At 39.8% G+C, this 16,918-nt stretch overlaps 7 protein-coding genes across 7 annotated transcripts; 2 read left to right on the forward strand and 5 right to left on the reverse strand.

Annotated features, from left to right (window-relative positions):
* Positions 1 to 542: 542 nt before the first annotated feature.
* JH06_2688 (hypothetical protein) lies at positions 543 to 762 on the reverse strand (the record flags this gene model as incomplete). Its single annotated transcript, XM_014671410.1, has 2 exons — positions 543 to 634; positions 663 to 762. The coding sequence occupies 2 exons, from the start codon at positions 760 to 762 to the stop codon at positions 543 to 545; spliced, it is 192 nt and encodes a 63-aa protein (XP_014526896.1).
* Positions 763 to 903: 141 nt separating this feature from the next.
* Positions 904 to 1,421, reverse strand: JH06_2689 (cytoplasmic tRNA 2-thiolation protein; the record flags this gene model as incomplete). The annotated part of the gene is made up of 3 exons (XM_014671411.1): positions 904 to 1,095; positions 1,126 to 1,301; positions 1,331 to 1,421. 3 exons carry the CDS (start codon positions 1,419 to 1,421, stop codon positions 904 to 906), a joined length of 459 nt encoding a protein of 152 aa, XP_014526897.1.
* Positions 1,422 to 3,106: 1,685 nt separating this feature from the next.
* On the reverse strand, positions 3,107 to 5,007 carry JH06_2690 (ATPase; the record flags this gene model as incomplete). The annotated part of the gene is made up of 5 exons (XM_014671412.1): positions 3,107 to 3,511; positions 3,542 to 3,608; positions 3,652 to 3,847; positions 3,878 to 4,098; positions 4,454 to 5,007. 5 exons carry the CDS (start codon positions 5,005 to 5,007, stop codon positions 3,107 to 3,109), a joined length of 1,443 nt encoding a protein of 480 aa, XP_014526898.1.
* Positions 5,008 to 10,430: 5,423 nt separating this feature from the next.
* JH06_2691 (fatty acid elongase) lies at positions 10,431 to 11,223 on the forward strand (the record flags this gene model as incomplete). The annotated part of the gene is made up of 4 exons (XM_014671413.1): positions 10,431 to 10,705; positions 10,734 to 10,921; positions 10,952 to 11,089; positions 11,117 to 11,223. The coding sequence occupies 4 exons, from the start codon at positions 10,431 to 10,433 to the stop codon at positions 11,221 to 11,223; spliced, it is 708 nt and encodes a 235-aa protein (XP_014526899.1).
* An 809-nt stretch (positions 11,224 to 12,032) lies between these two features.
* On the forward strand, positions 12,033 to 13,117 carry JH06_2692 (hypothetical protein; the record flags this gene model as incomplete). The annotated part of the gene is made up of 5 exons (XM_014671414.1): positions 12,033 to 12,414; positions 12,445 to 12,615; positions 12,648 to 12,781; positions 12,815 to 13,044; positions 13,075 to 13,117. 5 exons carry the CDS (start codon positions 12,033 to 12,035, stop codon positions 13,115 to 13,117), a joined length of 960 nt encoding a protein of 319 aa, XP_014526900.1.
* Positions 13,118 to 13,125: 8 nt separating this feature from the next.
* On the reverse strand, positions 13,126 to 14,111 carry JH06_2693 (aldose 1-epimerase; the record flags this gene model as incomplete). Its single annotated transcript, XM_014671415.1, has 5 exons — positions 13,126 to 13,392; positions 13,423 to 13,496; positions 13,526 to 13,668; positions 13,699 to 13,891; positions 13,922 to 14,111. 5 exons carry the CDS (start codon positions 14,109 to 14,111, stop codon positions 13,126 to 13,128), a joined length of 867 nt encoding a protein of 288 aa, XP_014526901.1.
* A 1,304-nt stretch (positions 14,112 to 15,415) lies between these two features.
* On the reverse strand, positions 15,416 to 16,691 carry JH06_2694 (hypothetical protein; the record flags this gene model as incomplete). The annotated part of the gene is made up of 5 exons (XM_014671416.1): positions 15,416 to 16,030; positions 16,061 to 16,204; positions 16,237 to 16,403; positions 16,436 to 16,581; positions 16,612 to 16,691. The coding sequence occupies 5 exons, from the start codon at positions 16,689 to 16,691 to the stop codon at positions 15,416 to 15,418; spliced, it is 1,152 nt and encodes a 383-aa protein (XP_014526902.1).
* Positions 16,692 to 16,918: the final 227 nt, after the last annotated feature.

The raw sequence follows: 16,918 nt of genomic DNA on the forward strand, positions 1-16,918 counted from the left end.
TACTTAAGACAGAACAGTGATACAAATGTGGATTGGTTTGAAAACAGTACAGCGTTGTGCAAATCTGTTGGTGAGGTGTCTGTGATGTTGAGAATGAGTGGGGCACAATTTGATATGAATCATTGTCTGCTATTGAAAACAAGTCGAATTGTGATTGACAACTATGTGAAATGTTTGAGAAAGAATGATGAAGAGAAGATGAGAAGTATCTGTTTTGGTGACCAAGCAATGATTGAAGACGCGAAAGAACGAATGAATGAAGTTCTTCGTAAGAAACAAACAGAATTATTCCGATGTATCCGATGTGAGTTCTATGGTGAATCAGATTGGATTCAACGATTTGAGAGTAATGTAACATTCGTTTAGTGACATCATTGTTAACAAACACAATAAAAGTTTTGATACTGTTTAGAATCCAATACTTGAAGCAATGAACAACACTGACACACTCTCTGACTACATGGAGAACCACATTTCTCACACAATGTGACTGTCGGTTGTTTCCGTACTGTGCTCTCTGTTGGTTTCAACCACTCTATTTTTCATTCTGTCCACTTTCTCAAACGATTCGTCTCAATGACGTTCGAAACAATCTCTGGTCGAATCAGTTGTGCTTTTGCCAAAAACTGTCTCACTACATCAGATCATCTTCATTCACTTACTATTCCCGCGATAACCATATTTAGCATATGTACACTCAATGGAGAAATAGAGAAGTTTCTTGAAATGAGCGTACAGAACGATCTCCTTCTGATAACACATTCTGCCAGTAACAGACTATTTTATTCCTACTTCAGTGGCTTACATCGAGGTACGATTGAAGCGTCTTCTGTAACATTAGTACGAGTTAAGCGATTGATGTCTCCTCGAAACAAATTCATAATCACTAATATCGTTATCTGTTCAATAAATCTTACCTGTTTCTGCATTATCATCAGCGTTGTGACCTGTGGCGATGAGATCTGCTTTGCTTCGTTTAGCACCAATATTCAAGGCTTGACGACGAAACACGCCACAGTAACTACACGCCTTGGTGAAACCAGTACTATCACATGTTTGCTGAACGATCTCATCCATGGTATATCCAAACAATTCCTATTCTGAGGATACGAGCCGAACTCCAACTTTATAGCTGTATATTTGTAGAGGTAGTTGATAATCGATGGCATTTTGCTTTACTGTTTCTAGTGAACCGTCTCGATATCCAACGATTCCTTCATCGATTGAAAGTAAAAACAAGTCCAATCCGTAGTCATACCGCTTGTTCAAAGATGCGAGGACATATGCGAGAGTTGTACTATCTAGAGTTAAATAAAAAGAACTGACCCACCTTTCCCCCCCGAAGCTCCAATTGCGATTCGCTGTCCTCGTTTGAACATTTCTTCTTTTATAATCGTTTCATGAACTTCTGTTTCAAACATTTCAAAGAAGCATTCCTTGCAAACACGTTGACCTGTTTTAGGACGTCGTATTGTCGCCTACACTTGATTACAATAATAGCACTCCAACATTATTAACGCCACAGTGTTCACATAGAATCCTTTTCATGATTGTGACTCATAACAAACAAGCGCCTTTACTGTTCAGATGGGTTCACTCGCCTTGGTCTTTTTGGTTTCGCTGCAACTACGATTCTTGTGGGTGCAGAAGTCGATTTCGATTTGGGAGCAGGACTCGATTTGTTACCAGGTTTAACAACTCGTATAGGATTGGGCTTGGCTCCAGGTTTATGAATTGGAGCAGGTTGTGTAGGTGATCCGACTGTTGGTTTTACAGGGGTTGGAGCTGGGCTAGGTTTAGCAGATGGTTGGGGAGAAGGAGTTGCTTTAGCAGGCATCTGAACAATAGGAGTAGCCTTCTCAGATGGTTGAGAAGGAGTGGGTTTAGCAGGAATCTGCTTATGAATCCGAACCGTTGGATTCCCTTTGGGTATCGTTGTAGAATTCTGACTATCTTCATTACTCGCAGATGGAGAATCATTTGTGGTCTCCGACTGGGATCTTTTTTCCATTTCACGATCTGCATATTCAGCTGCTCGTTTATTTACATCTCGTCTCCATGCAGCCCTCTTTCCTTTCTTAGGTTTACTCTCTTTGGCCAATATTTCTCTTCTCTTCTTTTGGTAAAAATCTTCCCATCTAGAAGAACGGGCTTTTGGAGATTTTATTGTTGCATTCACTTGTTCTAAGAATTTGGTTAATACAGGATCTTCATCATTTGCTTGGTCCGATAAGATTGGTGTCTCTTCTATATCTTCAGGATTTGATAGCGATTTCTATCAATTCAACTCTTCATTCATTGGATACGGTTTCATTTTCTAAGAACAATTGATAATCAGGATCTTCTTCAATAGGAGACGATCGGTTTGGAAGACTGCTCGATATCATCTGGTATGGCGATAGAATTACAGATATCTTTTCTATTCATCAAATACAGATACAAGAGTAACGAGGAGAATTCTGAAGTGATTTTCGATCAAATACTTTGACTAATCGTTTCACTGTATCTTCTTCTTTCACTGAAAGGTAACAACGAGAGTGAGAGAGAGAGCTAGACATCAGAGTAGCATATCATCTTAACAGCTGACTCCCCTGGACATAATAGAGAAGTTCATATTGTTGGTGACATTCAAACCCTTCTTTGGCTAGTAATTCTTGGAGTGCACCAACTTTCATCGTCGAAGGTAGCAATCGAATGCATATCTTCCTGGACGTAGAGACGCCTTGTTGAGCTTGCATTAGAATTGTATTAGCGAACAAGTTGGTTATGGAATTCCATATAGGAGCTCGTTTATTGCCACTCCTTTGGGGCTCTTTTGAGGCATGGGGCATGGCGTCATTTGTTCACTTTTATCTTCATTTCTATATTTTGGAGGTAGGTTGGCATTCTGAGGTTCCTATACGCACTTTAATATCAGCCATTGGTTTATTTTTTCCACCAGTGTCTTTCATGCAAGTGCAAGAGTGGTGTTTGTGTAATTAGCGTGATGTTAATTTCCATTTGAATATCAGTTCTTGGTGTTCTTTTTGGATTCCATTTATGTCATGTCAGTCCACTTACGTAGATGTAGAAGAGGTTAAGTGTTTGTTTGAAATTCCACTCAATCTTATTTGAAACCATTACGTGAACAAACAACCCATTTCCTCTTTTCATTGAAACGCAAATAGAGTTGAAGAAGTTCGGGACTTGTTCTTGGTCTCACAACTGCTAGTGAGTGCAATAACTGGGTTTGATGTACTGCTTCAGCGTTGATATTCTCGTCCAATGCTTCCATAGATGCTTCTGTACACACAGCTGCCAACTCTGCACCACTATACCCTTCCGTTTTTTCAGCAATTTCTCTTACAACCACATCATCAGCTAGAGGAACTGCCTTCAGATGGACATTGAGGATCTTCTCACGAGCTTCCAAATCTGGTAATCCAAGAAAGATATGAGTGTCAAGTCGACCAGGTCGAAGTAATGCTACATCAAGCAGGTCAGGTCGATTGGTAGCAGCAATCACCAGGACCTATTCTTCATTTGTTCATGTAATTCAAACCCGCTTCAACATATGAATACCATCTAATTCAGTAAGGAATTGACTTACCACACGTTCAGTGACGCCACTACTGCTACTACGAGCACTCTACTATTCAATCCTCTCATCACAGGTCAACAGCAAAAGCGTCTATCTCATCGAAGAATATCACACATGGAGCACTTAAACGAGCTCTCCTAAATACGGTCGCTAGAGCTTGTTCACTCTCTCCTACATATTTCGAATACAGTTCAGGTCCCTTCACTGATATGAAATTCATGTTTGCTTCAGTTGCTACAGCTTTTGCTAACAGTGTTTTAGAACATCCTATCAATCAGGAGTATCCATATAAGTCACCAGGAGGACCATACAATAGCACTCCTTTAGGAGGGTTGATATGAAATCTTGCCAGCTGTGAGGCATATAACATGGGCCATTCTATCAATTCCTTCATTTTGCTCTTTACCGTCTCTAACCCTCCAATATCACTCCAATGAACATTTGGACTCACTACAGTAATCTCTCGCAGAGCTGAAGGACGAATACGAGGTAGTGCTCGCTTCACATCCTCCAAACAACTAAATAACACACCTCTCTCTCTCCTACAGAGTAACATCCCTTCGACTCCCTGTCAGTGCCTTCTCATCCATTCCCAGCAAACAAGCATCTGTGAAGAGTAAGCGAAGATCAGCACCCGTAAATCCATTACTGTGAGCAGCAAGCCAATCTACATCTTCCTCTGTCAATCGATGGTCAACTGATTGCAGTAATACCTAGCTGATCACCATCATGATGCAATCTCACATGAATGATTGATCTCTTCTCATCGACTGTTGGAACCTCGATTTCGATCTCACGATCAAATCGACCTGGTCTACGCAATGCTGAATCCAGTGAATTTGGTCTCGATTTATACCATTCCATAAATCCTACCGATTTGTAGCTCCGATCACAACCACTCTTTCACTAACCTCATCAAACAGGGCCAGTAGAAGTGAACACAGTCGGCTGCTGGTAGCATTAGCTCGATCACGTGGTGGACACAATGCATCAATCTCATCAAGGAAGATGATGGCAGGAGCAGCGAGACGTGCCTGGTTGAAGAGTTCAGTGAGTCTACGTTCACTCTCTCCGAGATACTGTGAAACCAGAGCTGATATGCTGACAGTGAAGAAAGAAGTGTGGAAACATGAGACAAGTGATCGTACCAACAGAGTCTTTCCTGAACCTGGAGGACCATATAACAAAACCCCTTTTGGTACAGGAATATGAAGCTCTTTATATCGAGATGACAAAAATAGAGCCGAATTTAGGATTTCTTGTAATTGCTGTTTGGGTCCTTCTAATCCGCCTACAAGTTGACCAATCGATGTTGATGAGGAGAGAGGCTGTTCTGGAGATGTTATAACCGAATCGTCCTGAAAGAAGAATTGGATCTGTGTATTGTGATTAACATGTCCAATCACAACGTATTCTTTCGTATCCATCTCTGGAGGAAGTTGGATTGAGAGATCTGTAATCACACCACGAATTGTTACCTATCAATAAGAATAAGGATACACAATCACTCCCATGTATGAGAACAATACACTTTGTCCTTTCAACACTTTAGTTCCAATCATGGTCATGAGGACTGTGTGAATGAAGTCTTGGTTGCTGTTTGTTGTAGCTCTATCTTTGTTAAATCGATCAAGCTGATTTCGACTGTAGAATAACTACTTCATAGGGTTGATTTACAACCTACAGAAATAGATAGATGATTTGCATCTGAGACAATTGAGTTGGGCGCCAGACGATACACAGTAACTGGTATCACATCCATTGATGGAGAAAGACACCGAAAGAGAGACTCTGAACACAGAACTTCCGTTTCCTTTAGTCCCTTCATCAATTGAATAGAAGCAACTGAACAATGACAACATAGAAAACGTCTTACTTGCTAGGAGCTTTTTGTCTTCCTTGATTGTCTGCACAATCACTGTATCTCCGTATGTTAATGCACATCGAATCATCGAATTCTTAGAAGCCCACAGATACGGGACATTTCCAGCAATCTCGCCTCCATCATTCAGATTCGCTGTTGCAGTAAATGAAAATGCAATCTTTTCCACTTTGACAGTAGGTTGTTCCATCAACTCCTTTATCTTCCCCTTCTCAGATATGCCTTTCTTATTCATTGCTGCTGATGTTTTCTTTGGAGGCATACTGAGAATGTGAAGATAAGAATGACTCACACAATTCTTTTTCAGAAGATGAGTAAGTATTATCGAAATGCTTATCGTCTTCTGCAAGATGATTTGAACGGTGCGAATGGACCGTTAACAAATAAATCGGCGACTTGCTTGAGAATGTGTCCGATTGAAGAATGCACAAAGCGAATCGAGAAGACAAAAGGTTTAGAGTATAGGGAGCGATTATTCGTGATTATTGTTGTAGTTATGCGGAATCGGAGCAACGCGATATGATCCACTTTTTGGAAGGTGTTTCTCCGCATGTGATTGATGAAAGTACCGGAATTCCATTGAAACAAGAGGACATGTTGGTTAAGTTGTATGCTCGTGCCAATTCCGATGAGGTCAAGAATCCTCAAATCCTTCGGTAACCTAATTTCGATCTGTTTTCATATAGTCCTCCTGTGATTCTTGAGAAAACGGTCCTCTATCTCATTCACAACTGTCTAAAGTTTGCTAACTGTCAGGATGATCGTCTTAAGTATCCAAATCGATTTTGGTTTCATTTCCAGAAAGCGTGTGGTTACTTTCTCAGCAGTCTTTGCTTTCGTTCATGATCGTTTCAAAATGGTCTATCGAGATTTGCGTTATCAAGGTGATGATTGTCTAAGTACAAGTTTTGTATCCTTGCCATTTAGATCAACTTCCCGTGGTGATTCGCCTTCTCGAGTATATGATTCGGTTCCTTATTCTTTTCACACACTACTGCTATGGTGAAACAGACTTCATTTCTTCGCGGGATACTTCCTTTGAGAAATGGTTTGCAGAATTAGTGGACTATTATAAGAAGGCGATTGAGAGCGGTTTTTCATGTTTTCTGGCGGACTCATAAATAGGTCAGTATTCTTGTTTAGAGAACTGTGGGGAAGTTCTTAGCTATTATATCATTCACAAAAATAACCAACGGGCTATTCGTGAAAAGAAGGTTCGATTTTTGTCATTCCATGAATTGTTCAGATTGAATTTACAGATGCTGTGATGAAAGTGCAGATGATTCTAGAAGCTGTGAATAAGCTGGTTTCTCCAGAACAGCAATATCGAAACAATCTCTTCTTTCAAGGAGCACTTCGTTTGGTTGATATATTGGAGGTAAGCTTTCTATTTTCGTGTGATTTTAGACAAATCAACTATTAGCCTTGAATTCTGCATTTGCTAAATTACCTCCTCTTTTGGTCATTTTATTCTTTTATGGTCAAATTCGTCAAAGTATGAATTACTAGCCCAGTTTCACTATAGTTCGTACAATTGGAGCGTGGTTTATCCAACAAACAGAACGACATCAGCCATTAACCTACCCAGCTATTTGTGATCTGTTATTCTGTAATCCGAATGAGGTCGAGTTAGTGCTCTCACCGTATCATTTGATCTATAATCCAACCACTCATGTGATTGCCGATGCTGACTCTCTTTCTACAGAACCTGTGAAATTGGCTAAACACTTCATCAAAGCAAAATTACCATTCCGAGAACCATATTATCGTATTCAGGAAAAAATCGGGTAGATTTTAGTCATTCCAATAATCGTCAGGATTTATTCTCTTGAAGATATTGTCTTGGGAGCCAGTGTGGAGGCACCACCTTCTTTACTGGATCTCCCTGAGGGATCTGTATCCCTCCGCTATGCTGTGCCTCAGCCACTAGCTCCTGCAGAAGTACTTCCAGGTGAGGAAGAGAAGGAGGGGTTGGAGAGTTTCTTCCGAGGATCTGGCCCTGAACGCTTTAGAGAGGGATCCACTACTGTTGGTGTTCCATCTCCTGCTGTTCCTACCATCACTTTCACTCCACCGCCTGATACTCTCACTCCGTCCACTCCTTCTCCCTGGGTCTCACTTCCCCAAGAAACAGAATCTTCTCAGGCTCCTTCTCCTTCCATTCCATTTATCATTCCTGCAGGATTCCAGGCATTTCAGGATCAACCTGTTCAGGGCTTATTTCCAGAGTCCACCTTCTGTTTCTCTCTTGCTGATGATATGACCCTCTCTAGAACATCACCCTCACATGAGGATGAAACTCCCTTAGAGATGGGAGATATCGAATCTGATGTGTATTCATTCTCTCTGGTGTTGGATGAGAACGAACAGAAAGAGATAGTTAATGAGATGAAGGAGAAGAAGGAGAGAGAGGAAAAGAGATTGAAGCAGGAAGCAGAGAAGAGAGAGAGAGCCAAGGCAGAGAGAGAGAGGAAAGAGAAAGAGGAGAAAGAGAAGGAAGAACAGAAACGATTAGAGAGGTTGGCACAGCAAGAAGCTAAATTGGAAGCTGAACATGTGCGTAAAGTGGTTCATATCTATCAAGACTATCAACATGCATTAGAGTCTCTGGATTCGGAATTGACCCAATTCTGTACGAAAATTGACAATTCCATGAATACCCTCAAAAACCGTCATCAGTCTGTTCATGACCGTATTGAAGAAACATTAGCAAAACTATCATCTCGAGTAGGTGAGTATGGGGTTAGTGATTGTCAGATGGAGGAGGTGAAGCGAGCAATGGAAGTGGAGAGACAGCGTATTCGAGAAGAAGCGAAACAGCGTCGAATTCGAGAGAGTTATCGTTACTGTGCCGTGAGTGGGAGTATTCGTCCTCATTCAGACAGTGTGTGTCGGTTCCTGCAAGTGAATCTGGATCTGAAGCCATCAAGTCGTTGGACTGAGCAATCAGTAATGGAAGCGATTGGGAGAATGCTAGTGAGATGGGGCGTACAAGGAGATACAGACACTTCTTCATCTTGCCTGAATATTTTGGTCAATACTTCTCCTATTCGATCAGTACACATCCAGTCATATCAGATACCATTCTCACCTAAAGCTGGATGGTGGAATGAAGAAGATTGGAATGAATGGTGTGAAGCAAAGATGACTGAAGTGATCAAAGAGTGTATATGTGATTTGAATTTACTGATTCTAATTGTTTGGGGATGTATGGAAGAGAGAATCAAACAAATCATTAGTCATAAAAATCCTTCCATTGATCTAATTTTCATTCGAAATGATACTTCTCTTGGAGAGATCACTGAATGTGTAGAGAAAGTGATGATGAAGGGATTACATGCTGGAGCGGGAGAAATGTACTCTCCTGTTCTTGTAGGAGAAGTTGTATGGCAATCTTCATTGGTTCTTTCAGGAGGGAGTTACATTTCGAAAGAGATTGCTTGTGAATCGGTGAAGATTCTATCCAATCATTTCCAAATGATAGCATCAAAGGAGAAAGAAGTGTTGAATATGATTGAATCTTTATCAGAATCGTCCTTTATGGAATCTTTTCATTCCTTTTGTATGTCCGATGCTTCACTCAAAATGTTTGCTTGAATTGTATTTGATCATATATAGATCTGTTTCTATTTCCAATGCCATTCTCCAATCATTGTATTCTGATCTGATCCCAAAGCGAAGGAAGCAACAGTTCCACCTCCGTTCTACAGATCCTATTGACGTTCCACAGCTGAATTCCTCGGGTTACTTGACACGAGTTGATTCACTATATAAACGGGCTCGAACTGAGTTGTCCGATGCTCAGAACTATGGTGAGTTCCTAACGAAGGCATGTCGACAAGGGGATATTCGTAACCTTCTCGAGTGTCCAGGTAATGATATTCTATCATTCACTTAATTGTGCCTTTTCTTTGTTTGTTGATAAGAGTAAGAATGCATAGATTTTTTGATGTTTGCAGTGCTGATACTTCTACTTATCACTTTGATAACTGCACAGAGTTTGGGTGAGATGATTGCTTGATTTTGTAGAGTGTGGGGAGTTCAGCGGACAGTGTCGGGATGTAGGAAAGAATAGTACTCTTAGTTTAAACAGTAAATATTATAGGCGTTGCGGGTTCTATTATTCTTGTTGGTGATGAGAGTGGTGTTTACTCTGAAATCTATCTAACCGAGAGTACATATTATGGTAGCGATTGTTTGGAGTTGATGTTCTCCGTAAACCAAAAGTAGGTTTCGGAAAAAGAGGATTTCCTCTAGATTAGCAGTATCCTCTCAATCGAATATCAGAAATCGTATTGATAGGTTGAACCATTTATTTACAGAGGAAACATCCTTTTCTGGCACTGTGACCGCGATTGAAGTGACTCTTTTTAATATAACATTAATGGCACTTGATGGAATCGAGTGTAATACAATGGCAGACACAATCTTCCCCATTCCCCTTTCGTTGCATTTGTGTGTAGAATTGATTTGAAGAGAAGTGAAATGCTTTTACAGTACGATAAATCTCTTTGCGGCTTACTCGTCTCTCATCAGGAGTACACAGTCGATGAAGATTGTTTATAGCGGTACATCGCTATTGTTGAGCGATGAACTATTCCGCTATGAAAATAATCAGGGTTGTTATTCAATTATTCCAACTGATGCTACTCCTACGAAAGAACCGGATAACCGTACAGGAATGTACTGATTATGACTTGTAGGCGACACAGTCATGAATATCATTGCCTCTTTTTTCCTTTTTCTAGTTTTAGTGTTTCTGATTGTAAAGTGCATATTGAATTGTTACGAAGATAAACGAATTCTGAATGAGATGCAATCAGGTCATCTGCGCTCAAATGGTCAACAGTCCATTGAAATGAATGAAATTCATTAGTTTGTATTGCTATTATATTTGTTTCGTTGAATTGAATTCGTTCCTTCGTTGTCTTGTCAAACTGACAGCAACATGCTTCTCCATTTTTGTATATGAATTCACATTACAGAGAGACTGATATTTCGGAGTCAACGGTTCAGAGTCAAGACCAGATTGATTCTCCACGAAGTGTTAATTTATCATTTTCACACATTTTCTCGTTCCTCAAGTACATCACTGTTGGTTCGCTATGGCTTGGAATGATCTTTCTGGTTCTCAACTATACAGGAGTGGTGGGTTATCTTCAATCCTTTGACTCCTCCTTCCGATATCAACGTGGAGTTACTCCTCTAACATCATCCTCTGCAGTTGCTTCCATCATTCTTGGGTATGATTAATGTTTGTTTTTGAAGTAGATATGTGTTCAGTCTTCCTCTTCTGCAATGGTTAATGCGAGATCGAAAGCCTATTGCCTTTCCATCGGTGATTACTGTTCACAATCTGTTTTTGATGATGGCATCAGCTATTCTAGCTTGTGGAATTTCGATTTTCGTGTTTAAGGATATGTATCTTCATGGATTTCATCATTCGGTTTGTTCTGCCGGTTGGGTGTTCCATTGAATCCTAATCATAGAGGTCCATGACAATCCGTATCTTCATCTTATCTACTATCTCAACTATCTTCTGAAGTATTACGAGTTTATCGATACTTACATCATCATACTTAAGAAGCGCAAGGTGATTTTCCTTCATTGGTACCATCATGCTAGTGGTGGATTATAGTTTCATTAATACCTAGTCACAGCTCTTCTGACGTACATTCAGCAGAATGATTATACTCCCGTCCAATGGGTTCCTATCTTAATGAATCTGATTGTACCTTTCTTGGTATTGCATCACAGCTAGGTTCACGTAGTGATGTACAGTTATTACCTACTTTCTTCTTGGCATTTTAACGTGTGGTGGAAGAAATACTTGACATTGTTTCAAATCCTCCAATTTGTGGTGGATCTCACGGTGTGTATGTACTGTTCACTTCAGTTGGACCGAGTCCCTAAGACGTGTGATGGAACACGCTTGGCTGCCTATTCGGGTGTTGGAATTATTGGTTCCTATTTCTTCCTGTTCGTGAATTTCTATATCCGTAGTTATAAAAAGAAAGAGAAATCAGAATAGAAAGGTGTTTGTTGTCATTCATTCTCATCTCTTTTGAAAATTGTGGATTATCGGTACGTTCATGATATGTAGAACTGATCATGAGTGAGCGTCGTGTTCTTTTGTGCTTCTTCATCCAGGAGGCATTCTCGATTGATGAAAAGGAACTTCCGCAAATGGTATTTCAAACGACATTTCATGGATCTGTAAAAGGATTGGGGTTCGTTTTCACGTGCTAGACATTAATCGGGAATCCGTCAATGGTAACAGAGATAGGCCACCAATACTGGATGAGTAATAACAAGCATGTCTGGACATTGACTCGTGACGAGTACCTCGTAGGTATGTTTGCATGAGTGAATTGTAGAAGTCTCATGATGGAGAGTTGTCTGTAGCTGTATTTCCCTATTTAAAGGATGGAGAGAATGTAGATCCACTGACGGAGTTTCACTTGCCACTTCCGGAAGTCATGGAAACTGTGAATTGGGAAGAATTGTTTGAAGTGGAAAAAGACAATCTTCGTTTCCATATTCATCTTCACGCACAACCTTATTATATCGATGAAGAACACGAAGGTTCAAAGATTACAAACGGATTCACACATAGTATATAAGGAAACCAAAGTAAATGATCGAATTCATCTGAGCTCAGAAAAAGATTCAGAAGAAGCTCTTAGTGATTATGACTTTATTATTTCAATCGATGCAATGAAGAATTGGGAGGATCTGGCTGCCATTCTGGATAAGAGTGGATTGAAATCAAAACACTATTCGTTTACCACAGTGTTCAATCGACATTACAAATCGCTTCCTCGTGCTTCGATTGATAATTCTGAGTTCATTCTTCATCTTGATCCTCTATCTCTTCATGGGTCTGTTCATTCAATTTCAAGATTCCTTCAATCACTTCAACCACCCACTGTAATGCTAATTGATGCTAACAGTGAAGTCTTCCATCTGTCTTGATTCGTAGACCAAACTCTGTGTTCATTTTATCTCGATTTTGAACGATTTGCATTGAATTTGGCCTGTTGTCCCAGTGATGCATCCATCTCCGAAGGAACCGTATATCTTAATGATACTGTGGAATTGAGCCGTCTCCTAGATAATACTCAGTCATGTCCAGCTGTGTTCGATAATCTGAGTAAATATGAATATTTTAGATTGATCATGTAGTACATCTCGGGTGTACTCTTGGAGTGACATTATCACTTCGAAAATTAGAAATGGAGCCATTGACATCAGATTCGGTAGTTAAGATGGATTCATCAACCCAAGTGGATGTTTTGAATCGGAAATTAAAGAATTTGGTATTAATTGCCGAAATTGGATTAATCCAATAGGAAGAATTCCAGAAAGAAACGGTATCACATTATGAAAAGGAACTAGAGGCGAAACAGCGTACAATTTATCTTCTGACGCAAGCAAATCGAGAATTTGAACAGTTATGTGTGGGGAGTGTGATGGGTGAAAATTCCGTTGAGTTGAAGAACGAAAACTTGGCATTGAAGAAGAAGGTAGAAGAGTTGACGATGCAAATAGCACAACTTCAGCGAGAGAAGGATGAAATGAGGTTGCTGTGAATTGAATGAGTTATGAGTAGAGAAGTGATGGTGCGTGTGTGTACTACTGGAAAACAGGAATAAAGTGATTGTTAATAACAAACAAACCACAATTCTTTGACTTGAATGCACTGTTTCAAACTTACAAACGTAGTTCCTTTCACTGAACGAGTTCCCCAGACACTGCCCGGTTCTACACAAACATAACGCTTGTAATCTTCATCTTCCATATCACCAATTCCACGACACTTGTCAATCCAGGCATTCCATACAACACAATCAGGAACTTGAGGATCAACATCATTCACAGTCTCGGAGATCGACAAATGAATGATACGATCACTCATCTCAATGGTAACCTAGTACTCACATAATCGATGTATTCATACTGGATTATCAACTGCATGATATTTAGCATCTGTTTCACCTTCAAATCGAATCTCTTCTGCCACTTCGACGAATTCTAATTCTTACACCATTGCATGAACATACCTCGCCGACTGCCTGTAGTAACAGATTCAACACCTTCATGACCTTTCATTCCCTTCACAAGAGTCGTTGCAATGGAAGGACAAGCATAGTACGTGTGAAGAAGGAACTGACAATCGAAATCGTTCTGACTGGGGTTGATAACTCTAAAGATTATACTCAACTCCCCATCTCACTTCAATTCTGTTGTGAGCTGAGTTGCCGACAAAGAGATCGTGTAGATGAGTTCAAAGGCGTGGTCCCATATTTTTCGGGTAGTCTCAGAATCTGTTAGATGGAATGTACCAACACACTCTCCATTCTTTTCATAAACCGGGTCTGATTTCCAATAGGAAGTCCTCGCAAATCCATGCTTTGTAATAGGTCCCTCTATCGATTATAACCTCTCTTCACAACTACCATTGTTAAACTGTGGGAATACAATAGGAATGCCGCCACGAATAGGTTTCCTACCGGTTGTATCGCTGAGTTTGGAAAGATAAAAGACTTCCTTTCCAGAAGGAAGGATCCACGAGAAAACTGTGGCACCAAAGAGATTAATAGATGCAGTAGCACCCGATGAATGTTTTAAAACAACAATATCGCTCATGGAAATAGAATTGGAAGAAACAGAGAAAGATGGAAATACTACTGTAAGTTCTTTTCAATTACTCTTCGAATATGCTTCGGAGCTTGTGGATACGAATGACATGAATAGCGTAGAATTGAGATACTGTGCTTCCCTTCATTTCCCTGATGAACTAAGATAGAAATGGCACTAGAAATCTAGTTTATCATCCTCCTAACAGATATACTTGTAGATGACTCTCTTTTCTATAAATACCAGTAGGAAGGATCCCATCAAGTAATACTAGCAATGCAACAAGACTAGAAATGAAATGCAACTGAGTCGATTTCGAATAGGTACTAGAAGTGATTAAATCAAACCAAGACAACTCTAAACAATTCATACTATGAATGACTGTGTTGCAGATCTCCTGAAGAATGGAAATAGATTCTTCTCTCTAGATATCACGATAATTCTACTAAACAACATGATCACTAATACCCTGAACTGTGGAGAGAAGAAGTTGTTGCATTGGCTGATGCTCGCCCAGAAACCCAGTAATCTCACCACTCTCTTCTTCTGTAATTCTAGAATCAACACAAAATACAGAGGTCACGGTAATTCCATCATCGAAGCTACATTAACAGAACAACGTTTGTAGAAGAAAAGAGTGTTGTTAATATTTGGGTTCGATACCTAAGTGGTAAGTTGAAACAATGATAAGGACTTTGATGGAGTCAAACCAGATACAACAATGAAGACAGGACAAGAGTGTTGAAATGTACAATGTCTCGGATCTCCAATCGTCTGTGTTAGCTAGGCGACAAATAATGTCTTTAGCGGCTTCACCTATGGTGAGATACAACGAAAATGCCAACAGATTGGATGAGTGATATGATAAGCAGCTGCAATAGAACAGATAGCGGGTTTAAGAGAAAGAACACCTGCCTTCAGTTTCTCCTTATCTCCCATACAGGACAAACACTATGATAAACAACAAAATCGATAGATACTGCTTTCGCTTCCTGAGTAATTGCTGGCAAGGCTTCTAATTTACTTAAGGAAGATGAAGTGTCTTGAAGTAACGAGACGTACTCAGGTAACGTAGACGAACATACAACGTCTTCTAAGTATGAATTAGCGACTTTTGACCAACCGTTTTCTGAAAGAAGAAAGGCGCTTTCATTGTGAGTATAACACCCGCAGACCACCATAGCTGATAAAAGAACGTCTACCCAGTAGGTGGGGATACAATAGAACACGAAATGATGCTACAAAAGGGGATTCCGTCTTTGCGCATGTGCAAATATTTGAATTCGAGTAAACAAAGGAATACTACAATTCTACTAATACTTAACGACTTTCATTTTATAGTTATTCAAATAATACGTAGTTTGAGCCATTGCTTGGGTCATGCTTTTGATATCAAACTGGATAGGTCGTCGAAATAGTATTCCTCGACATGGCTCCTTCTCACTCAAAATAAGTCCATCCTCCATTTCACATTCCTTTGGCTTCTCTGAATATACATCGCGTAATATGATTGGATAGATATCAGCTGCATATGCTAAGATGCTTGTTGTTGAATCATGATAGTAATCAGGTTGGACTTCAATCAACACCGAATATGGAACTAAAAAGATAGCAAATGCAGTTTCATCTCCATGACAAGTCACAAATACATCTACCGTTTGGAGTTTATGGATAATTGATTCCCATGACATTTCCGAAAATGATACAAACTGCGTCCGTTTTTCTGCCTTCAATATTTGATTAAAATAGTGTTTAACAGGATTGATGCTTTGCCACATAGGAACCTCCTTGCGAACATTCACCAGAATCTCCGGTTTTCGTGGAGGAATCGGGTATTCAGGCTTTCCCTTGTAGATAGCTTTTCGGATATAAATAGAATCCATTTGGTAGACCATGTCTTTCACATCCAGTCGAGGAGACACAATGATCTACTTCTGATGCGAAATTACATTCCGTACAAGTTGTTGAGCGCAAAAAGGTGAAATTGGGTGAACGAAGAGGTTGGAACCGATATTCGAAGAAATGATGCTGCTATAGTCTTTAAAGAGGATTATTGCTTCGTCTGATAGTTGACGACCCGTAAGAAGGAATACAGAAGACACCTATTCCATAAATCACCATCCCAAATCAAAACAGAATTCAAATCCACTCCATTTCGCTGGAGGTAAATTAACGCATTTGTAAGTCGATAGGGCTGGAAATACTCTTTCGACAATGTTGCTAGGAGAACTGCAATAGGATAAACAGGATCCACTTTACTAGTGCTAAATAAACCATCTTCCAGAACAGAAAACTTAAGACCTACACAATCACTTATGACTATCTAGAGGTACCAGAATGATGGAACAGATCTTTTACCTTTCTGTTATCATTCTCTGATACTCCATATACAGTTGCAGCAGTAGTACTCATACAGACATTGCTCAGTTCGTCAATCCAATACAAGTTTGTTCGTTTCTGAGACAATACAAAGGTTGTACTATGTGTTAGAAAGTCTGTTGACAGTTACTCAGAATAGACAAACTCTGTATTGTTAATTTCACAAATAACAGTAATGAGCAAGAGAAAAGGAGCGAGGTGGAGAATCATTGAGAGGGATGTAGAAATGATTAACAGTATTGAATGACTATTATATTGAAGAAAATATTCATCTACGAAGGGTCCTGTTCACTATTACTACAATTCTTGAAATACTTTAGTTGATAATCAGCACTCTATGTGTTGTACACTTCAATCCTTTCATTACTTCACAATAAACAATCCAAATAACCTCAATCACTACTGTGGTCCACACTCAACAGCCTTTAAACTCTAGA

Source organism: Blastocystis sp. subtype 4 (genome assembly GCF_000743755.1).
Source record: "Blastocystis sp. subtype 4 strain WR1 chromosome Unknown seqid_0166, whole genome shotgun sequence".
Taxonomy (NCBI): domain Eukaryota; class Bigyra; order Opalinata; family Blastocystidae; genus Blastocystis; species Blastocystis sp. subtype 4.